The following is a 20,986-nucleotide window of genomic DNA, read 5'->3' as shown; positions in this document are numbered from 1 at the left end:
GAGGAAATGGCCTCAAGTTGCACAAGGAGAAGTTTAGATTGGATATTAGGAAAACTTCACTGAGAGGGTGATCGGACACTGAAACAAGGTGCCCAGGGAAGTGGTAGAATCATCATCCTGGGATCTCAAGTTTGAAAATACATACATATTGGTTTGTTTACTTATCAGACTCATAAGAAGATATAATAGAACTTATAAATATAATAGAACTTATGAATATATTATTATAATAGATACATTTATATATTATAAGAATGTATAAAACCACTATATACCAAATGTGGAATTACTTCATTATTAGGGTTAAAGACTGAGGAAGATGAAGACTCTTCAATTCTGTTTCGTTGTGTGGTGGTGGGTTTTTTTGTTTGGGTTTGGTTTTTATTTTGGGGGGGGGGTGTGGTTTTTTTTTAATAGGACATAATAAAAATATTTGAGGCCATTTGAGAAGATTAAAAATTCAAGATACCAATGTATGAGAATTGACTAGTTTGAAAAAATGAAAATGAAGAACACAGAATTTTGTGCGACCATAAATATGTTCAATCTGGAAAAGAAAAACAAATACATGATAAAAAACCAATTGATTTCCAAGAGCATACTCAAAAAATGGAAAAGACTAATAAATCAGCATGCTGTTCCAATTTATACATGATATAGAAAATAAAGAAAAAGAAAGTTGGTCTTTCTCCGGTAACTGAAAATTTTGCATTCTGTTGAAAATAGAAAGTACTAAGAGAAAAAGAGAGATTTCCTTTCAGAGTTGCTCATCAGCACCTGGTTCCCTTGTTCAAGCCAATTTTGGTATCAAATATTTTAAGACTATTGACAACTACTTGTGACCATTCCATGAGATTTCATAATAGATAGATGTGAATCAAAAGATCAGTTAATAAGTTTATCATATGTATAACCAATAATGAAGAAAATTAGGTATATTAACAAAAAACCAAAATCTATAGCATAAATCTAAGGAATGAAAATTAACAAACATGAGCAGAAATACTAAAAAAAACATATCACAGAGCATATTCCAGTTATAGAAAGAAAATCAATTATTTGTTAAATAATTTCTTACAAATCTAAACCCATATTTAAAAACAGTAGCTGACTGCAAAGAACAAGAACTCATTTTGTCACATTGACATTGATCTTGAGAAAGCATAAGGTCCATTCAATAGAATTTTAGCATTGTCTCATTAAGCCTGTTATGAGTAAATAATCTGTTAACAAAAGTTTTCAATGTGTAGTGCATGAAAAACTAGGGCTGATAAGGTCACTGAGCTTGTTTTTGTTGATTTCAGCTTAAGTAAGATTTATTTTAGCTTAGCGTCTAATACCAGAGATTTAGATTTTCTATTTCTATTTTACTTTGTGTTGATAATAGACTTATTTCTGGCAATTATTTCGCCTATATCAAGTCAAATTAAATTGGCCCTGATTGGACTGCCGTAAATTTCAAAAGTTGGCACCTATTTTGAAGTATCTTTTTCTTTGTTTAGAAAAGGTTTGATTTCCACTACAGAGAACTTTACAAGATAAGATTAGACCACAGGAAACAAATTAATTAAAACAATTTAAAAAATTAATTTCCTTGGTCTGAAACTTTGACATTTGTTTTCATTAAATATCAAATTGGGATCTTAAACACATATGCATGGCTCTTGAGAACTATATCGTGAATACAAGAACCAGAGGGATAAAATATAAAAATATCACTTGTAGCTTGCACTGCTATTTAGATATTTGAACTTTAGACTGGAGCATGATTTCTCTCTTCTCTTTGTTTGAAGGAACATGATACTGATTCTTTCTTATTGCCCTAGACTTGGGCTCTGCTTGGGTTTCCATTTATGTCTTTCCTGCTCCCAGGCTGCCAGCTATAGCCTGGCAGTGGTGCCCAGACATCTCACCCTGTCAAAACCCCATGGTTTGTCAGGCAGTGGCTGGTGGGGGATGTCACACCCTCCCCAGCAAGGCCGTCCCGAAGCTGGAGCAGAGCAGGCAGCAGCCACTGGCCCCAGCTCAGCGGTTAAACCAGCGACCTGATCAGGCCATGGAAAGGTTGAGCTTTTGCACTGTTGTGGCATCTGCCTAGTGAGGGCAGAAATATTTACTGAAATACAAAATTAAGAAATCAAGCTACACCTAAAGATATAGCAGGTAAGAATCAAGATTTAGTTGACAGTAGAATAAAGTTACAAAAAGGGATATAGAAAAAGACAAATCTGAAGACCATGCAAGTAAAATTTATTAATTCATGTCTGAATATTTGAAGCATCACAAGAAAATTAACATAGATGTCAGTATTTCCAGAGGATGCAATGCCACATTGTCACATTGTAGCTGGGCAAGCTGCAAATATCAATTCAATATCTATGACTTCTTAATTTTGATTTTAAGAACATAGGATTTTGTGTGATCAAGTACTTTACTAAAACTGAGAAAAACTTTTAAAACTTAAAAAGAACTGAAAACTTGTAAGTGAAAGACAAGTTTATAAGGAAAAACATACGTCTCATTTGAACAAATACAGAAAATAATTATAATTATATTGGTATGTTGCACTGAGTATAGTATGTATATTTTTCCTAAATTTCCTATAATAATATAAACACACATATCTTACAGACTAAAAAAAAAAAAAAAATCTGGTATGGTCATTGTTTATTATTTTAACACTGTGACATAAAATGGCATGTAAAATAAAATTGAAATAAGGGAAATTTGAAGAGCTGTACTATGTGTTAAAGGCATAAAGAAAGAATTGTTCTATCATCACCCTAAAGCAATATAAGTATAGCTTTATAGTGTGAAAAAAAATTAATATTTAATTCCAAATCACTCTATAACACAAATGCCTCCAGGATACACTAATATTAAAATGCATTATTATTATTGCTGTTGTTGTTGTTTTTATTACTATTACTATTATCACTATGATTATCGTTATTAGTAGTAGTAGTACTTTTGATTTTTTTCTCTATTATGCATGGTTTATGTTGTATGTAATGATCTTATTTAAAACTGAAGCATTTTTATGCATGTTTTAGTCAAATTACAATAAAAGTTTGCTGTTCAGCTAAAGACTCAACTTCTGTTTCTCTTCTTGGGACACAAGAAATCCCATTTACTATGAGTAAAGCAATGTAATATTCACATTACAGTTTAAATGTTCCATCAGATATGAGGACTATTTCTGTGCTTGGAGGTTTTCCAGAGCCAACTGGACCAAGACAAGACCATCCCATTCTGACCCCACAGCTGAAACTGATTTCAGTAAGCAGTCGGGCTAGAGACCTCAGAAGAATCCTTCCAACTTAATTTATTCTGATTCGAGAATGGAATTTCCCCTGTACAGCTTGACCCAGTAACCTAGTTAGTGACAAAATGCATAGGAGGCATGATGTGGGTGCATGGAAGCAGATGAAAATACAAGAATGTTACAATGGTATACGGAAATTTACTTGTGACTAGTATGTATTTTATTATACTCTCACAATTTTCTTACACTTTTTAATAAAAATCTGGTCAAATTCAATCTCTCCCAAATAAATTCAAAATTATTTTACCATGGCCATATTTTTTGGAAACAAGAAGTACATCCTTACAGTAACTGTCTTAAGGTAAAGCATGTTGTGTTCTGCAAAGTGAACCACCTGTCAGCAGTCACTGCTTTAGATATTTATTGTTATGATTGACTGAAACATCCACAGGTTTTAAGTGATGAATTACTTGTTTCTGTCTTAATAGTTCTATCTGAATAATTTGCTTCTTACTTTCTAACTGGTTCCCAGTTGTTGTAGGTTAGGAACCAATTTAGTGCTGCCACTGGAACCATGCTCCCTCTTCCCCTCCCCCCTCCAACTGGAGACACAAAAGGCAAAGATCAAGAGTTGAGACAAGAAAAAATTACTGGAAACAGCAATGAAATAAGGAAATTAACAATAACCAAAAAAAAAAAAAAAAAAAAAACCCAAAAAAAAAAAAAAAAACCACAAAAAAACCCAAAAAAAACCAAAAACAACAACAAAAAAAAACCAAACAAACCCACAAAAAAGACCCCAAAACAAAACAAGAAAGAGAAAAAAATTACATGGAAATCCCATGAAAATAAACAAATACTGGACAGTTTTCCCTGCCAGGTTTTCTTGACTGGAAGGAACCCCTTCTCCCCAGAAGAGAGATTCTCTTTGCTCCTGCTCCCAACAATGAGCTGAAGTGGTACATAATAACATCCCACCCTTCTAGCTACTGCAAAAATTAACCCTGCCCTGGCTGAAACCAGTCAAGAATTTTTCAGTGCAGAATAAAACAAACTGCAGCATGAGAAATAGTTATTGAAATGTTCTTATATAATTTAAAATACTTTATTTTATAAATGCTACAATAATTTAATATAAAACATACTAAGTACATTTACAACTTACACAAAGCTCAAAGAAATATCATGGAATCACAGGAGAATAGACTGGCATTATGATGTGTAACGTTCCTTTGCAGTGTTTTCACATTAGAGCTGCTTAAATGTTCCTTTGTCTCAGGATTTGTAGCAGATTTGTGTGGAAATTGAGATGTCAATCCCCTGGGCCTTGCTAGCTCTTACAAAATAGAGACTCTAAAGCGTGCACAGTGACATACTTGAATACATTCAAAGATCCCTCCAAAGTTAGACTGGATAAAAGACTATCCTAGTTAGCAGTAATAGTTAGGGAACAACTCTAACAGTTGTATCAGGACATTCTCCAATTTGTTGTAGGTATAATTAATGTGAATCACTAATGTTGGCTCCAGTAACCCTAGACAGTTCAAATTCTCACCTCATATCTTATGATAATAAGATATAGACATAATCACTTAGAATTGCAGAATTCTTAAGGTTGGAAAAGACTTCTAAGATCATCGAGTATAACCATTAAATTAGCATCACTCTGTTCAGTGCTAAACCATATCTCCCAAGTGCCACACTCTCATGCATTTTGAAGACTTCCAGGGATGGTGGGTCCACCACTTCCCTGAACAAGCTGTTCTAATGCTTGGCCACCCTGTCGGTGAAGACTGTTTCCTAATATCCAATCTAAACCTCCCCTGGCACAACTTGAGACCTTTTCTTCTCATTCTGTCACTTGTTACCTGGGAGAAGAGACTGAGCTGCTCTTCATAAGACTTATGCTCTAGATTCTTCACCAGCTTCACTGCCCTTCTCTGGATATGTTCCAGCACGTCAATGTCTTTCTTGTAGTGAGGGGCCCAGAACTGAATACAGGATTTGAGGTATGGCCTCACCAGTGATGAGGAAGTGCTCAGTTGCCTCAGCAGTGCTCATTTTACCACAAGCTGTCAAATATTCTCACAGGATAGGCTTACCATCTGAATTCTTGATTTTAATAAAAAGCTTTTCAGGAAAGGATTCTGCATATGCTTTACCCTTAGACACTGATCTCATAGATTATATTTATGTTACCTGTTTTTGTTACTACCTGTTCAGCTGGGCATTGTCTCAGTTCTATTAAATATTTTTGTTCTGTTAAATAGTATGCATTTGTCCTAAGAAAGATACTTACATGGTATCTATAGCATCTAAAACATAAGGTAAATCACAGAACTTCTCAGCAGCACTTCCATAATTAGGATACGATTTTAACATTTATTCTATTTGTGTGTGGCATGGTTTCCTGAAGGAATTCTTCTTCTTCTTGTTATTATTATTTATCATCATAATTGTGGCAACAGGACAGGAATTACAAAACAGTGTCAATAGTCTTTGATGCCTAAGCAAAATCCATTATTTAGAAAGAGGCAACGAGCCTTTCCATGAAATCCATTGGGAAAGCTAGGTGCTGAAGGACTTCGGAAACTAGAAAACTGAAGACAGAACTACTAGCATATGTCTAGGTAGTGCATTAAAGAGTTAGACTTCCTAGAAAAGATATTCTGAGCAATGAAACTGCTTAATCCATGTCACAATGGCTTTAATGCCATGCCTTTGAGGAGAAATATTACCCTGGGGCTGCACCATTCTGTTGTAGCTATTTCTTTTTTTTCTTCCATTCAAAATAGCTTGCAAATTTTGAACTGTGACAATACAATATGCTTACTGCTGTCAGTTGTATGAGTCTAACAGATCACCTTCCTCCATTTTCACTAATGAATTAAAAATTGTGCTCAAATGTTTCCATATCTACTAGAAATGGAGCGTTTCACATAAATTGGCAGAATGCATACATGTCTCACATGCTGGATATTTTATATTGAAAATATTTCTCCTAGGTTTGTTTGGTTTTCCTTATTTGGTATAGATTATTACTGTTATTAAACAGACCAGCCACAGAAAGAAAGAGAATGTGAGAGAGAATAAATCATCATAATCTTACATTATATGCAAGAATTGGATTCAAGGCTTTGTTCTGGTCAACATGGAGTAATGTATGCAAAAAGCAGCAGAAGTTGTTTGAAATTTCTTGTTTGAGTGAGCAAGAAACTTGCAGGAAAGTGTGACAATCAAATTGAGATTTTTTGCCAATCCACGATACCACTTTAGGTAGAGGGTACAATGGGAAATGGGTCTCAGTTCTGACGTGAGTGCATGAACACTGTCCCTTTTATCATTATGCAGTGTTTCCTACGTTGCTGCTGATCTTTGAGAAAACTCGTAAATAACTTGTTTTTTCTTTTAGGCAGATAAAAAAAAAGAAGTAGAGCTCATTTTATTCTTCTTTTACTGACGTCTTTAAATCCAGAAAGTGAAGCTGGTTCTGTTTGAAGATAAATAGTAATTAACTGTAGAACAAATTGGTGAAATCACCTTAGAACTGCTGTACTAAATAAATTTAAATTAGATATTAATGAGCATGAAGAACAAACACTTCACATTTAGATATTCTTTGCCAAAAGACTGTGATTTTTCTCCCTAAAGGTGCAGATCTGTAACTCAAAACAATTATATTTTGCAAAACAAGGGGAGTCTACTGTCATCCAAGTTCCTAATCACAGATTATATTTGTATACACAATGAGAGTTTCTGTTGCCGAATTCTCATTATGAATGGACTATAGGATTGCATATTTTGAGCATAATTTGTAAAAAAAATTAAGTAATCATTGACTTTGTCTCCTTAAGGACCAGAGACTTTGCATACACTATTGACTACAAATAGGATTTTCATCTGTTCAGTAACTTAATTTCTTTGAAACTGTACCTTTCTCTAACTTACTAGTTAAAGGCCACTGCTATTTGGTATGGTATATTTTACTGACCCCATAAAATGAATTTTTCCTCAAATATGAAAATATATTCTGGACTATCTTCTCCTGTTGATAAAGTAAATAAAATATTTGAAATCACGTAGTGGAAACGTCACATCCAAAAAGTGAACTTGGGTTAGACACAATAGTCTAACTTGGTTTCTGTTGTGGCACACAGAATACTGGGCCAAAAAAACTCTGGTACTCAATTCTTATATTTATTTCCTGTAATTCAGTACCCTATGGACTTAATCGGAAAGTGCTGAGAAAGCTGGCTTATGTCCTTGAGAGGCTATTTGCAAATATGTCTGACACATCGGAACTGGAGAAGGTTCTCAGTGACTAGGAAGAGAAAACATTGCACTTATTGCTCCAAGAAAAGCCGAAAGGATGATCTGGGGAGCAACAAGTCAGTAAGTCTCAGTTTAATCCAATCACGGAGAGGATCCTGGTGGAAGCCATTTCTATGTGAACAGGAACAACCATAGATTGAAAGTGGCCCTGCAGAGAACTTGGCAATACTGGTGGAACAAAGATTGGACATGAGCTGTGATATGTACTTGCAACCAGAAAGTCAATAGTGTCCTCAGCTGCATCAAAAGCAGCGTGGCCAGCAGGGTGAGGGAAGTGATTTTTCCCCTCTACTCTGCTTGGGCGATACCTCACCTGGAGTGCTGCATCCAACTCTGGGCTCTTAGATCAGGAAAGGTGTGATACCTTTTGGAACAGTTCTAGAGGAGGTCATAAAAATAACCAGAAGGCTGGAACACCTATGAAGAAAACCTGAGAAGCTTGGGCTGTTCGCCCTGGAAAAGAGAAGGCTCCGAGGAGGCCTTATTACAAATTTTCAATACTTAAAGAGAACTTATAAGAAAGATGGGAACACACATTTTAATAAAATTTGTTGCAATAGGACAAGGTGCAATGGTTTTAAAGTAAAAGAGGGCAGATTCAGACTAGATATAAGGGAGAAATTTTTTACAGTTAGGGTGATGAAGCACTGGAACAGGTTTTGCCTAGATGTGGTAAGTACCCCCTCCCTGGAAGCATTCAAATCCTGGCTGGACAGGGCTCTGAGTAACCTGATTGAGTTGAAAATGTCCCTGCTCATTGCAGGCGTATTAGACTCGGTAATCTTTAAAGGTCACTTCCAACCCAAACTGTGGTTCTGTTCATTTCTCAAGGGACAGCCACACCTGAATAATCTTGTTGCCATTTTGATGAAATGACTAGGTTTTTGGAAGAAGAGCTGGAACTCTTTGCAGTGTCTGTCACTCGTCATGATTTTAGCATGGCTTTGACACTGTCTCCCAAAATATTCCTGTACACAAGTTAGGACTTTATAGTCTGGAAGTGTAGACAACTAGATTGGTAAAAGGTTGGTTGTGGTGAATTGATCATATCCTATCAGGTGGCCTGTTAAAAAATGCCACAAGGCTTAGAACACTGGAAGGCTTAAGACTGGTCTTTAGTCATAAAACTTGAAGAAAAAAAACTTTGCATGCTGCAGATCCTTTTATGTGTTTTGCCATAAGGTCCTCCTGCCTACTGAGAAATAGATCCACTTTTTTATCAGCCGTTGTTTTGCTCCCAATGTATATATAAAAGTCTTTCTTGTGGTTTTGCAGATTTTCTCTATTCTCAGCTCTAGTTTAGCTTTTCCTTTCCTAATTTCAATTCTATCCACTTGGGCAATGACTTAATATTCCTCCCAAGCAGCCCTTTCCTTTCACTGCTCCTCTCACTGAATGTGTGCTTCCTTTCTGCATCTGAGCTCAGTCAGGTGTTTCCTATTCATCCTGTTGGCAATATCTTCTTGAACACTCTCATCCATGAAAAAAGGATGAGCAGCAATGGAGCAAAGCTGCCACCAGACTAAGACTTAACTATTTAAAGTATGTCTCAAGGCTCTACTTAGTAGGCCATAATGCACTTTGAGAAGAAAAAGAAATGTGTGTCCTGACCTTGACTCCCAGGAGAGACAGCTAGCAGTCCAGACTTGTCACTTCAAGCCAAATACTCAGTGAGTATTATAATACAATAACCTTACTCTTCTAGGTTCTTTCTGGCCTAGGAAACCTTTGCTGAATAGTGTTCAAGCTCAACAAGTCCAGCAAAAGTGCCCCTTCTTCCCTCACTAATAGCACCTCTCAGGAAAATGCATAAAGCAAATTTGTGCCCTTCTTACGGTGTATTCACCAAACCTAAAGTTTTTAAAGTTCCTCAAACTTACGTAAATGCTCTAATATTTAAACTAAAAGACAGACACCACAAACTCCACATTTAGTACAGAAATGCAGATCTGTCAGACTGCATTTTGAATTTGTTCTCAGTATGCCAATCACTTTTGACCTCTTTATGTATAAGCTGCCTCTTGCTTTAACATCTCAAGGAGAATTCCATTAGATTCCTCCCATCTCACTAAATAAGTAGTCACTTCAGTTAGTAGTGTAATTACTCTTCTTCCACTGGATATCAATAGCAAGAAATGCAAACAGAGGCTTGGGGAGTGCAGATGCAATCACTACCAGAGCTGACTGGCAGTAGAAAGCTGTAAAAGCAGCTGGGAAGGTCAAAAAGATAAAATAAACTTCTTTCCCTTTCAACCAGTTACATTTTGTGAGACTTTTTTTTATTGGGTCAACCTATTTTATGAAAAGTGAAGCAGAGTTCTCATTGTCACATAGACAAGATGAACAGCAGGTCCTAAGGCTGATGACAAGAAAGACTGGGCCTCAAAAATGATGTAAAAGATAAAATACAAGCGGAGTTATTTAAGCCAAGGTTTTGACTTCAATTAACATATAACTTAAGTACACAGTCACTTCCAAATGTCAGTTTGTACGCGTCTCATAGAGAAGATAAAACAGAAAGGGTAGATGTGAACTTAAGAGAATAACTATTCAGAGCTAAGAATAATTACTGCTCTGCAGAAATGACTGAAATCAGTTACTTCATGTTACTTAATAATTTTTTTGGCATCTTTTGGATGATGGCCAGTAACTGGAAGTTTAAACAAGAATTTTGAATTTGTGTAGCTCATTTTAACACACATTCTATTTTAGCCACTGAAAGTTTTAATATTGATTAGAAGTTGGAAAATGTTGATGGAGGAGCTGCAAGGCACCTTCTGTGAGAAGAGACCAGGAATTACCTCATGACAGACATAGTTCCCTCTTTTAGTTTAAAGCCATTCCCCCTTGTCCTATCATTATGTGACATTTAAGAAGTCCCCCTGCAGTTTTCTCGCAAGCCACCTGTACATACTTGAAGGCTGCTATAAGGTCTCCCTGGAGCCTTCTCTTCTCCAGGCTTAACAGTGATGCCTTAAGTTTTAGCTTTCATATATTTCAGATTCTGTGATGCCTAGGTGTATAGCTCTAAGCTTCATATTGTCAGTAAGCTCTCTTCACAGGGTAGGTAGACAAAACAAATCCTTTTCCAGCCTGAGGCCAAGGACAACCATTACAAGTTTCAGGCCCAAAAAGCATGAACAACGGAGAACTGAAGAGAGCAAACAAGGAGCATGGAACTTCATAACTGGAAACTATAATGGGACAATTAACACCAGTATGCAAATGGATGAAAACTTATAAAAGTGTGAAACCTGTGACTGGTCATCCATTTTGTAACTATTTTGGGTTCATCTTGGGTGTCGGCCTAGCTAGGCTCTTGTACTGCTCAAGGTTTATCCTTTAAGGCCTTTTAATAAATACCTACTTTATTCTTTAACTCTAGTCTAGTCTCTGTTCTACATCAGCCTCTGAAGGCACCAACAGCCCCAATCATTTTGGTCTTTCTTCACAGAAGTGGTATTTCAACCCTCTCACCATTTTTTGTGACCCTCCTCTGGACTTAATTCCAAAGGGCCTGTGTTCTTGTGGTGGGACACCTGAGCTGGACCAGTATTCCAGGTGGGGGCTCATAGAAGCAGGGAAAATCACCTCCCTCAACCTGCTGTCCACATTGATGTTGCTGCAGTTCACAGTATGGGTGGGTTTCTGGGCTGTAAGCACATACTGCCATGTCACATTGACCTGACCTCCTTTGTCAGCCAACAGTTCCAATTTGGGATTGTCCAGACCCATGTGCAAGACCTTGTTGAGCTTCACGAGGTTCCCATAGGTCTACCTCTTCAGTGTGGCAAGGTCCCTCAGGATGGCATCCCTTCCCTCCAGCAAATCATCTGCAGCTTGGTGTCATCGGCAAACTTACTGAGGGTGCACTCAGTGTTACTTTCTATGTCGCTGACCCATGATTTTTTTCATCTTTATTTTCTTTTCTTATTCTGTTGATGAGAGGGACTGAAAGAACAGCTGGATGATCAGCTGGCAGCAGGACAAGGTCAACACAACACATTTTAAAAACCCCAAACACTTTAGTCTCTCAAAGAGATCTTAAAATTGTTTCCTTAACCTCAAATAAAGAAAGCCAGAAAGTAAAGTCTTAAGAATAATCAAGTCTTTTGATGAAGACAGCCACAATGTAGTAATCCTAGAATCCTTTCAAATTAAGCAATTTAAAATTAACAAACAAAGTTCTAGAGTAAAAAAAAATATGTATTTTTATTAAATCCATTTTGCAGCAGAGTTGGCAACCCAGACATCTATGGTTTATACTTGAATGTAAAATAAATTTTTCATAAACATGAAAATTATGTCACTTGAAGCATGTCTGAATCATCTGGGTTATATTTTGACAAAACATTATTCAGATTGCAAGATTTAAAAGAAGTCATGAAAGTGACCTTCTGGCAAGAAATCATAGCACATTGTATTTAATTACTTATTCCTTTTAAATTTTTATACTGAGCATTTGAAATGAAATTATTATCAGTATTTCATTAATTTTTTTAGTATCTTTAAATTTTTTAATATCAAACTCTGTGAAATATTGAGATATATATTTTTTCTAATTTTATTCTTTATATTATTGTGTAGGAGTCTACATTCAGAATGCAACATCAGACCACTTTTTATCAATGAAGGTATATCTGTACTCCTAGATTATATTTTGCTTCTAGTTTTAATTTGCTAATTAAATTCCATTTGATTTATAATTCCACAATCATGAAAGTTCTACTTGTTTACAGAGTATCTTCAGATTCCCTTACAAAGAACCATGGTAAACTATCAAGCCAAAATAATTTTTACATACCCTTTGATGTCTGTAGATTATGAACAAATGTCCTATTTTATAGTAACATTTACAAAACAAAATATTCTGGAATCATGTAGAGAAAAGCAGTCCCTGAGTAAGACATATTTCAAAGGCTATCTTCGTGTAAAAAAAGCTATGGAAAGACAATGATTTCTTACTCAAAATATATATCCTCTGTGCACATTAAATCTCATAGTGGGTACATTACAAAGCAAAATGTTTAGTTGCTTGTTTCTTTAGATTTGAAGTATAAATTCAAGAGTTATAGCTATAAGCACTAACATTCATTACTCCAGCCAACAAATGGCTGTTTGGACAAAACAGGTTTTAGATTCAGTGACTCACAAGGCATCTTCCATTTTATGTTTTTCTGTGTAACACTGTGGTACCACCAATGTACAAGCAATAAGCAGTAACAGCTGTGATCTTGAGTAAAGAGCTATTCTACTTAGGACTTTCACAACTGCTTTATGAAATCACTTCTTATTTTGCTCTAGGAAAAAAAACAGTTTCTGACATGCCCAGATCAAAAAAGTTTTATTCTCCAAAGTATCTGGTGTAAGAATTTTAACCAGAGTGCATTAGTGATATTTAGAGCTTAGGAAGACCATTTTTGCTGCCAGTGAAATCATGACAGCATACACCTGTGCATTTTTACTCTGCGTAATGATCATCTGATCATCTTTTTTAAGAGTGTTTGTGATGTGCAAAGCATTAGATTTTATATAAGCAGTGTGGATAACAAACTATAGTCTAATATTTAACAAATTATTTCTAATGTTTTTAAATTAAAAATCTATTTAAAATGAAATAAAATTATGAACAATGTAAAATTAATCCAGAACAGCATAAATTCATGGAGAACTTAAAATTTTAATAGATACATTATATGTCAAAATTTTAAAGGCAGCAGAGCAGAAATCAGTGTCTAAAGACTGCCTTCTCTCAGACAATAATTTACACTATGACCAGAAAAAACATTCAGAATATCTAATAAAATTAGTAATTTAAAAATAAGATTTAATAAATAAAATGAAATATATTAACATAATTTGGCCTAACTAATTCAATGTATTTTGTTTCCAGTTTCCATTCATTTATAAGTGTATAATACTTTAATAGTTGATGATTAAAATTCTCAGTATATTAAAACATATTTTTTAAATCCAACTGATCTTTGAGAACAATTCATGCTGTCATCGGTCTTTAAAGGGGCCTGGTCTTTGAAAGAAAAGTTGTTCCTAAATTGCAGCTAATTGGAAAAAAAGAATCACAAAAAGACCCACAACGAAACCTAACGTCTTATCCTTGTTGGTTAAATATGTTAGGGAAAAGCACAAAAGTCAAACTGCTTTGTCAATAATGAAGAATCAAGACAAAAGCACACCTGCAGATTGCTTGTTGCTTTTCAAATTAGAGTCTCCTAAGTGCTCATGTGCAGGTGTCCTCTCTTTTATAAAGATCACAGGGAATTCTTACAGAAACATGTACATAAAGGTTAATACAACTATTTTAGCATTTATTTGTTAGAAATTACATCTGCAGCACCACTGCCCAATAAACAGGAGTTTCTGTGACACCCAAAAAGTACTGCTTAGAACGCAGGCTAGCTGAAGAAAATATTGCAGGGGGAGGCTTTAAAAGATTTAGGCAGGAAAATTATATTTTTTTTCATTTTTTCCCTTTTTTTTGGTTTTTCTGAAATGTCAAGGATAATTTTGAAGAACAGTGCACAAGGGATATGTGGACTAAGATTTGAGGTGAATGGAAGAAGGATATACAGCTATATAGAAATTCCCAAAACTGTACTTGTTCTTTGTTCTGTGCAGAATTAAATTCCTCTCAGTTCAGTGGATGCAAATTGCATCCTTTTTTATCTTGTACATTATGTGGCATTCATCACAGGCTGGAATAGATAGGAAAAAACATTTTATACAGAAAAAATGCAGAAATTATTGAACTTGAGGAAACAACTGTAAACATTTCTGCAGTCATATGGTCTCATGCGTTTTTGTGTTGCTTAAGGTGGATCTATCAAAACATTGTGTATGAACTAGCAGAGCAGCACACCGAGCATTTTAAAAAAAGTCAGCATCATTTTACGGAAATTTTGCTGCATCTCTACCCATTGTATATTTTGTCATGACTCTGTAAATATGTAAAGATTAGCACTAAAGGCAATGGTGTTGATCCAGTGCTGTTGATCCAAAGTCAAGTTGTTTCTATGGTTCTGTGCAAATTCAAATGACAAGGTAGCATTTTATTGTTTGCAAATTTACTCTCTATCTATGGTAATAGTTTTTTCCTGGCTGAATCAAAATGAATACACATTGATTTTCTTTGTACTATACAATAACTCATTTCAACTGAATGTATGGGTGATTAAAGAAATTATAATTCGAGTCTTAATATAAACAATAATTGAGCTACTTCAAAAGAATTAGATAAAATTCTATTTAAGTTAGTACTGATTTATCCTCCAACAGGAAGATTAATTTTTGTTCTTGCTATAATATTAAAACCATGTAAAACCTTTGAAATAAGCTTCTTGGCTGTGGTAGAGTAGATCATACCTGTGAATCCAGGTAGACAGAGACATTGATAACCTCCAAGCCTGTTGATGCAGCTTCCTCCATGTAAACAAGGCAAAGTTTCACACTCATTTACATCCATCTCACACAGAGACCCATAGTATCCAGGTGCACAATTACAAATGAATCTTTAGAAAAGGAAAAATCGGGTATGTCAATGGAAGTAACTGGACCTATTGCAATATTTTAAAACCATATGTATCTTCTAATGCCAAGCTGTTGCGAAGTTGTTGCCAAGTCCCTAATCCTCATCCATATTAAAATAATGAACAGAGTTTTCTCATTTCCATGTTTCTGAAGCAAAGAGGGTGATTTACTTTTTGTAAAATTGATAGAAAAATTTGACACAGTAATTTTAACTGAAGGTATAAAAAATTACTTAAGGGCTAATGATCTTCTGGCACAAATCTCAATAACTTGTGAAGTGCTGTTGAACAAATATAGGGTTTGTAGCAATCTAACTCAAGATCAATTTTCTTCTGTTTCAGTGTTTTTCTAAATTAAAAAAAAAGTAAGAAAAAAAAGGACAAATTATTTTCAGAAGACATTTTCCCTTCTATCTTCCTTTAAAGTCACATAAGAAATAAAAAACTGAGTCAGTAGCATTTGCTTACTCCATTTTAGCTTGTTGTAGGGTGAAGGTCCCATCCAAACAATGAATTAACATAAGGAAATCAGGGAAACTTTTCATTTTGTAATAACTAACCTGTTTATGAGATCCAGGCAAGTTCCATTGTTCTTACATGGTCTTGATAAGCATTCATTAATCTCCACTTCACATTGGGTCCCAGTAAAGCCATGTTGGCAGGAGCACCTAGCAAAAGGGATGTCACTACATTACTTTTTTAGGTCATTATAAAGATTATGGAAAAATATGGAAGATGATGAGAAGTATTAATTAAATGATACCAAAATCATGTTTGCTTTTCAGTGGTAATTGCAAAGGGCAGTACTTTACCAAGCATCAATAATTGCAGTGTCTGGAGCCCACTAAATAAGACTTTTATTACCATTAGCTGAAGGCCACAGGCTTTGTGCTGACTCCCCTCTACAAGGGCTTACTTAGAACATTCCTGAGCTGCTTTTCACTTGTTTTGACACCTGCCCTGCGGCCAACTGACTGATGCCTCTCATGCTATAGCTTCAGCTCTGGAATAGCATCTATGGTGAGGGTGTGAGACACTGAGATGTCCATGCTGTTACAAGTAATAGCCTTTTATGCTTCACTCCTGAAGGATAAGATGACATCCAGAGGGGCCTGGACAATCTTGAGAAGTGGGCCCTTGGGAATTACATGAGATTTAACAAGACCGAGTGCGAGGTGCTGCACCTGGGTCAAAGCAACCCTGGTATCAACCCAAGCTGGGGGATGAAGAGATTGAGAGCAGTCCTGCTGAGAAGGACTTGGAGGCTCCAAGAAGGCCTGAGACTGAAGGTGAGAAAAAACCCATTGTGAACATCATAGTTCTCCTGACAAAGACTTCCAGATGCCAGTGATTTGCAGTAAGACTGCCAGTTCTTGAGGAAGGACAAAATCATGGATCACTGGATGCACACAGACATTGTGAGGGTAATCATAATCAAAGAGACATAATTGCAAGATTTCTATATAACAGCTATAATTACATTCTTCATGAAGTTTTCCTATTAATTTTAACTCAAATTGTTTGTACTATTGTAACTGGACTAACAACATCTCTGCTTTTTTTAAAATTAGATACTTATGATTTTAATTAGCCCAACAATAAATTATTTGGGTTATACGTATGGTGGATATGTATTACTTTTTGCACACAAGAAGATTTAGTCTATAATGTAACTGTCAAACACATTACACCTACCCCCCATGCCCCCATCCCCCTTCCTTCACTGAAGGTCAGCAAACATTAGGCAGGCAAAATACCAAAGGAAAAGCTAGATGACAAAAATCCATGTATTATATTGTCAGTCAAATAATTTTCCTGACCTGTAGTGGTTGACCCCATCCACACAGAGACCTCCATTCTGGCATGGATGGGAGATGCATTCATCACTGTTAACTTCGCAGTAAGTACCCTCAAATCCTGAAACACAGATTTCATTAACTGTGAATGAATGAATGAACTCTACTACTTGATGTGAATAAAAGGGTCGCAGATTATCATGGAGGTTTGGCTATATGAGCCTAGGACTAGCTCAGACAATGAAAGTGGCTGGCCTGGGCAACCTCAGCTGCACTCAAAGCTGTTTCAGAAAAGCCTGAGGGAAGCATCAGCAATCGCTACCTCATTGGAGCATTTAAGCTGAAGGAGCCAGCCCTTACTGCTCATTGACCCTAACATAAGGACTACAAGTAGAAGTAACCCTGAAAGAACTTTCTCCAACTATTTTTGTCCCTTAGCTTCAGCAAGTAAATTTCCAGACAGTATATGAAGTCTCAACATACTTTAATGCACCACTGAAAACAGATTTGGACAGAACACCTGGATAAATATACTGGGGAAATGTAACACACTTTAAAGGACTAAAAAAGCTTTCTTGGACAGTGTGGGACAAAATCAGAAACTAGAAGCTAATTCAGTAATTGATATGTTAGAGAGAGTAGTGGAAGTCAGAGTAACACATTTATTTAAAGCAGTCAGTAGCTGAGAAAAAAAAAAAACAAAAAAAAACCCAAAAAAACCACAACACCCAACTGGTTTTAATATTTAAATGAAGAAAAAAAAAGTGATTTAGATCATATCTGCACAGTACATCACTTGCATAATACATTTGCCTGTGTAAATGTTCCATAATATGTACTAAAGTTAAATAAGACACTTGAGTGTCTTAAGTGATACATGAACCCTATTTCTGCTCTTAGACAGCATACTATGTCTTATTAGTATAAATTGGTGTTCTGCTAAATGCATATTTGTGTTAAAATTCTATACATGCAGTGGAGAAACTAAAGCTACGTAGTTGAATTTTGCACAAATTCAATGTATTTATTTCTCCATCAATTGATGGAGAAATAGATTCACTGCAATGAGCAAACTATTTGCATTGCATGACTAATATGTGGGTGCTGATTGCAGATTGCTGAAAGACCATTAATAGAGATGACCGAAGTGATTTTGAACATCACTTAGATAAAAAATTAGACAACTTTAAATTTAGCTATTGAAGTTCAGTATACATTGCCATAAATATGGCAAAGGTTCTACTGTATTCTTCATTAAAAGAGTAAGCAAAAATTACCTGTACTTTTTTAGGTACCCGAATAAGAATAATAATTTATTATTTTGTTATATTATGTATTTGTGGGTTTCAAAATACTTAATGAAGGTGCAGAAATCATGAAAGACCACTGTTAGAATACTATGCCTTATTTTTATCGACAGAAGATCATGACTGGAAGAAATAAAAGTCTTGGTCAGAATCACAGAGAAAGCTGTTATAAATACGATAGACCAAATTTGATAAATCAAAATTTGGAATTTTATTGTGAGACAGAATAACAGTCTCGGACAGCCACAATTAAAAGGACAGCGTCGAGCCCGGGGTCGCCGCTGGGTGAACAACGATAACACGCTCTGTCAGTCTGTTATCCCCCAAGTTCACATTTCTGGCTTGCAGCAGTCTCTTTTTATACACTGGATCGCTGAGAGAAACTCGGGATTTCGAGGGTCTTCCCTCTGAGGCATCTTCATTAAACATGCATGTTCCAGTTCTAAGAGTCTGAATAGGGCAGCGGGAAAGGACAATGCTGTTAATGGTCGGATCCAGGCGTGGTGTGGAGATGTTAATTTCAGGACAGGACAGTCTAGATACTGATCTGATGTAATCATCTGGTTCTCCGGGCTCTCATCTCCTTTTTTTGTCGTCTTTGTTCCTTTTTTAACGATTCCCAGCAGAGGCATGTTCATGTCTCCCTTTCTGGTAATTCCAATCATGTTTTGTCTCGTGTCCCTCCCCTGTCTTTTCAGGCAAGAGAAATTCCTGTACCTTTACCAAGCTACTTTCCTCTGAGTTAACTCTTAGCATACTGGATTAAAACAAAACTTATACTTATAGGGATGGTATTACATTTTATATCTTTTAACACGAATTAACTTTAGGACTTATATCACAAAGCTGTAGAAAGAAAACTCTGCTGGTATTCCAATATATGATCTAAATATGAGTCCAATTCAAATCAGTTGGTATTTTCTTCTTTTCAGGATAATTTCTGTTCAAAAACTTTTGTGCCTGAGTGAAATAAGCCCTTAATAATTGCTGAAGGTTTCACAGCAATGTTACTATAAAGCTGAAAAAATAAAGCCTGGAACATTTCTCAAACTAGCCTTTCAATTATAGTCACACTGTTATGATGTTATTCTTTTTTCCAGAAATTTCTTGAGCATGAAGAATACCCTTGTTATGGACAGACCAGTAGCCAATTTAATATAAAGTAATTTTATTTTTCCATTTTAAAAATAATAACAGACTGAAATAGGCACAATAAAAGAGACAACCTCGATCCCGGGTTATCGAAGTTGGGTGAATGTAGAGACAGTCACGAATGAACCAGTTCTCCCCCGTTCATGATTGCCTAGATCCAGTGGTCAGGTTTTATACAGATTTTCTCCCCTGAGGCAGTTTTATTGTTAGGTTGTATTGGAAATACATATTCATGTGTTTTCTTCCTCTGGTGCCTGCTTTTGAACGCTTCTTCCCTGCAGAGCTGGACGCCTGAATGAGGTTCAGGGAAATCAGTATTTGGGTGCTGATGGTGACATTTTCTGAGTCTTCTTCTTCTAGATTGGTATCATGTGTTAATCACTGGAGGAGGCAGGTGGCTCTTCCTTGATGGATGGGACATCTCCTGCTTGGCCATTCCTTTTGGCTGCTAATCTGGGCTTCGCCCTACTATTGTCTGGAGTCTCTACAATTGCAAATCAGTCTTGGCAAACAGGAGGGTTTTCACATCTTGGTGGAAACCTTCTGCTTGTAATACAGTTTACAGTTTATAACATATAGAACACAAATTTATCACAAAATATCTATCACACCCTCAATTTATCTCCTATCTGTATGTGTCACCAAAAAAAAAAAATCCAACAAAAACAACCAAATCAAAAACAAAAGGCCAAAACAAACGACCAAAAAAACCCCCACCAATCCCCCCAAAACACTGTAAAAGAATTTTCATAATAACAAGAGAAATTGTCTCAGTGTACTGTTTTGAAATATCTCCCTCAGCACAGGCAAATTTGTATTCTGAATGGTTTAGTTTATTCTGTGCAAATGGACCTGAACCAGAGCGAACCATCAAAATACTTTTCTTATCTGTAGCATGTGTAATCTTCATCTTAATGCTGCTGAACCTTCATTGATCCCTACCTGTAGTTTGATTAAGGAAAAAAAGAAAGGCAGAACAGTGAGCTGGTACACCACAGACCAAGTTAAGTACTAGGTTGTTTGAGTAGGCAGAAGTCACTGACACACAAAATATTCATTAGGTGTTTGATACATGCCATTCAGTGCCACTGAGTGAGAGCAGATAAGATGACAACTGGTTTCTCTAACTCTGGTTTAATTGATAAATTGGAGGGCATGGTGAATGTAAGACCCTAGGACTCACAGGACTATTTGCAGTCAACTTCCTCATCTGTAATTTCTTGTTTATTTGTAATGTTTGAAATTCCTAAAACTAAATTTGATTACTGAGTGGAAGACTGTCAATGGGCAGAGAAAATGGAACTTCACTGAAAAGGACTCTGAAGGTAACTCAATGTAACATTATAAATAACTCACAGATACATAGATAAATTTTAGCTTTATAATGCTATAGCAGAAGAGTTGTGAAGACAACAAAGCAAACTGAAAAAAAAATAAGAACTTTTAATCAAAATAACTTCTTACATTTTGTGATGCTATAGAGTATTAAAGAAAGCATCTTAAAAAAAATACCACAGTTATCAGATTAGAATATATAAAATGGAAAATGGAGTCATTGCTCATTCTGCTTTTGCCTGTCATCCTCTCTGG

The 20,986-nt window shown here is 35.8% G+C and overlaps 1 protein-coding gene across 1 annotated transcript in view; it reads right to left on the bottom strand.

Moving 5' to 3' along the window:
• EYS (eyes shut homolog) overlaps nucleotides 1-20,986 on the bottom strand; it is a 718,062-nt gene that overhangs the window by 438,437 nt on the left and 258,639 nt on the right. Inside the window, 3 exon segments of the mRNA XM_040058168.2 lie at nucleotides 14,978-15,123; nucleotides 15,702-15,809; nucleotides 16,962-17,058. Coding sequence (XP_039914102.1) covers nucleotides 14,978-15,123; nucleotides 15,702-15,809; nucleotides 16,962-17,058 — 351 coding nt within the window.

The sequence above is a fragment of the Hirundo rustica genome, chromosome 3, assembly GCF_015227805.2.
Source record: "Hirundo rustica isolate bHirRus1 chromosome 3, bHirRus1.pri.v3, whole genome shotgun sequence".
NCBI classification, from domain to species: Eukaryota; Metazoa; Chordata; class Aves; order Passeriformes; family Hirundinidae; genus Hirundo; species Hirundo rustica.
Note: the sequence above shows the minus strand (reverse complement) of the source record. Positions and strands in the feature narration are given on the sequence as shown.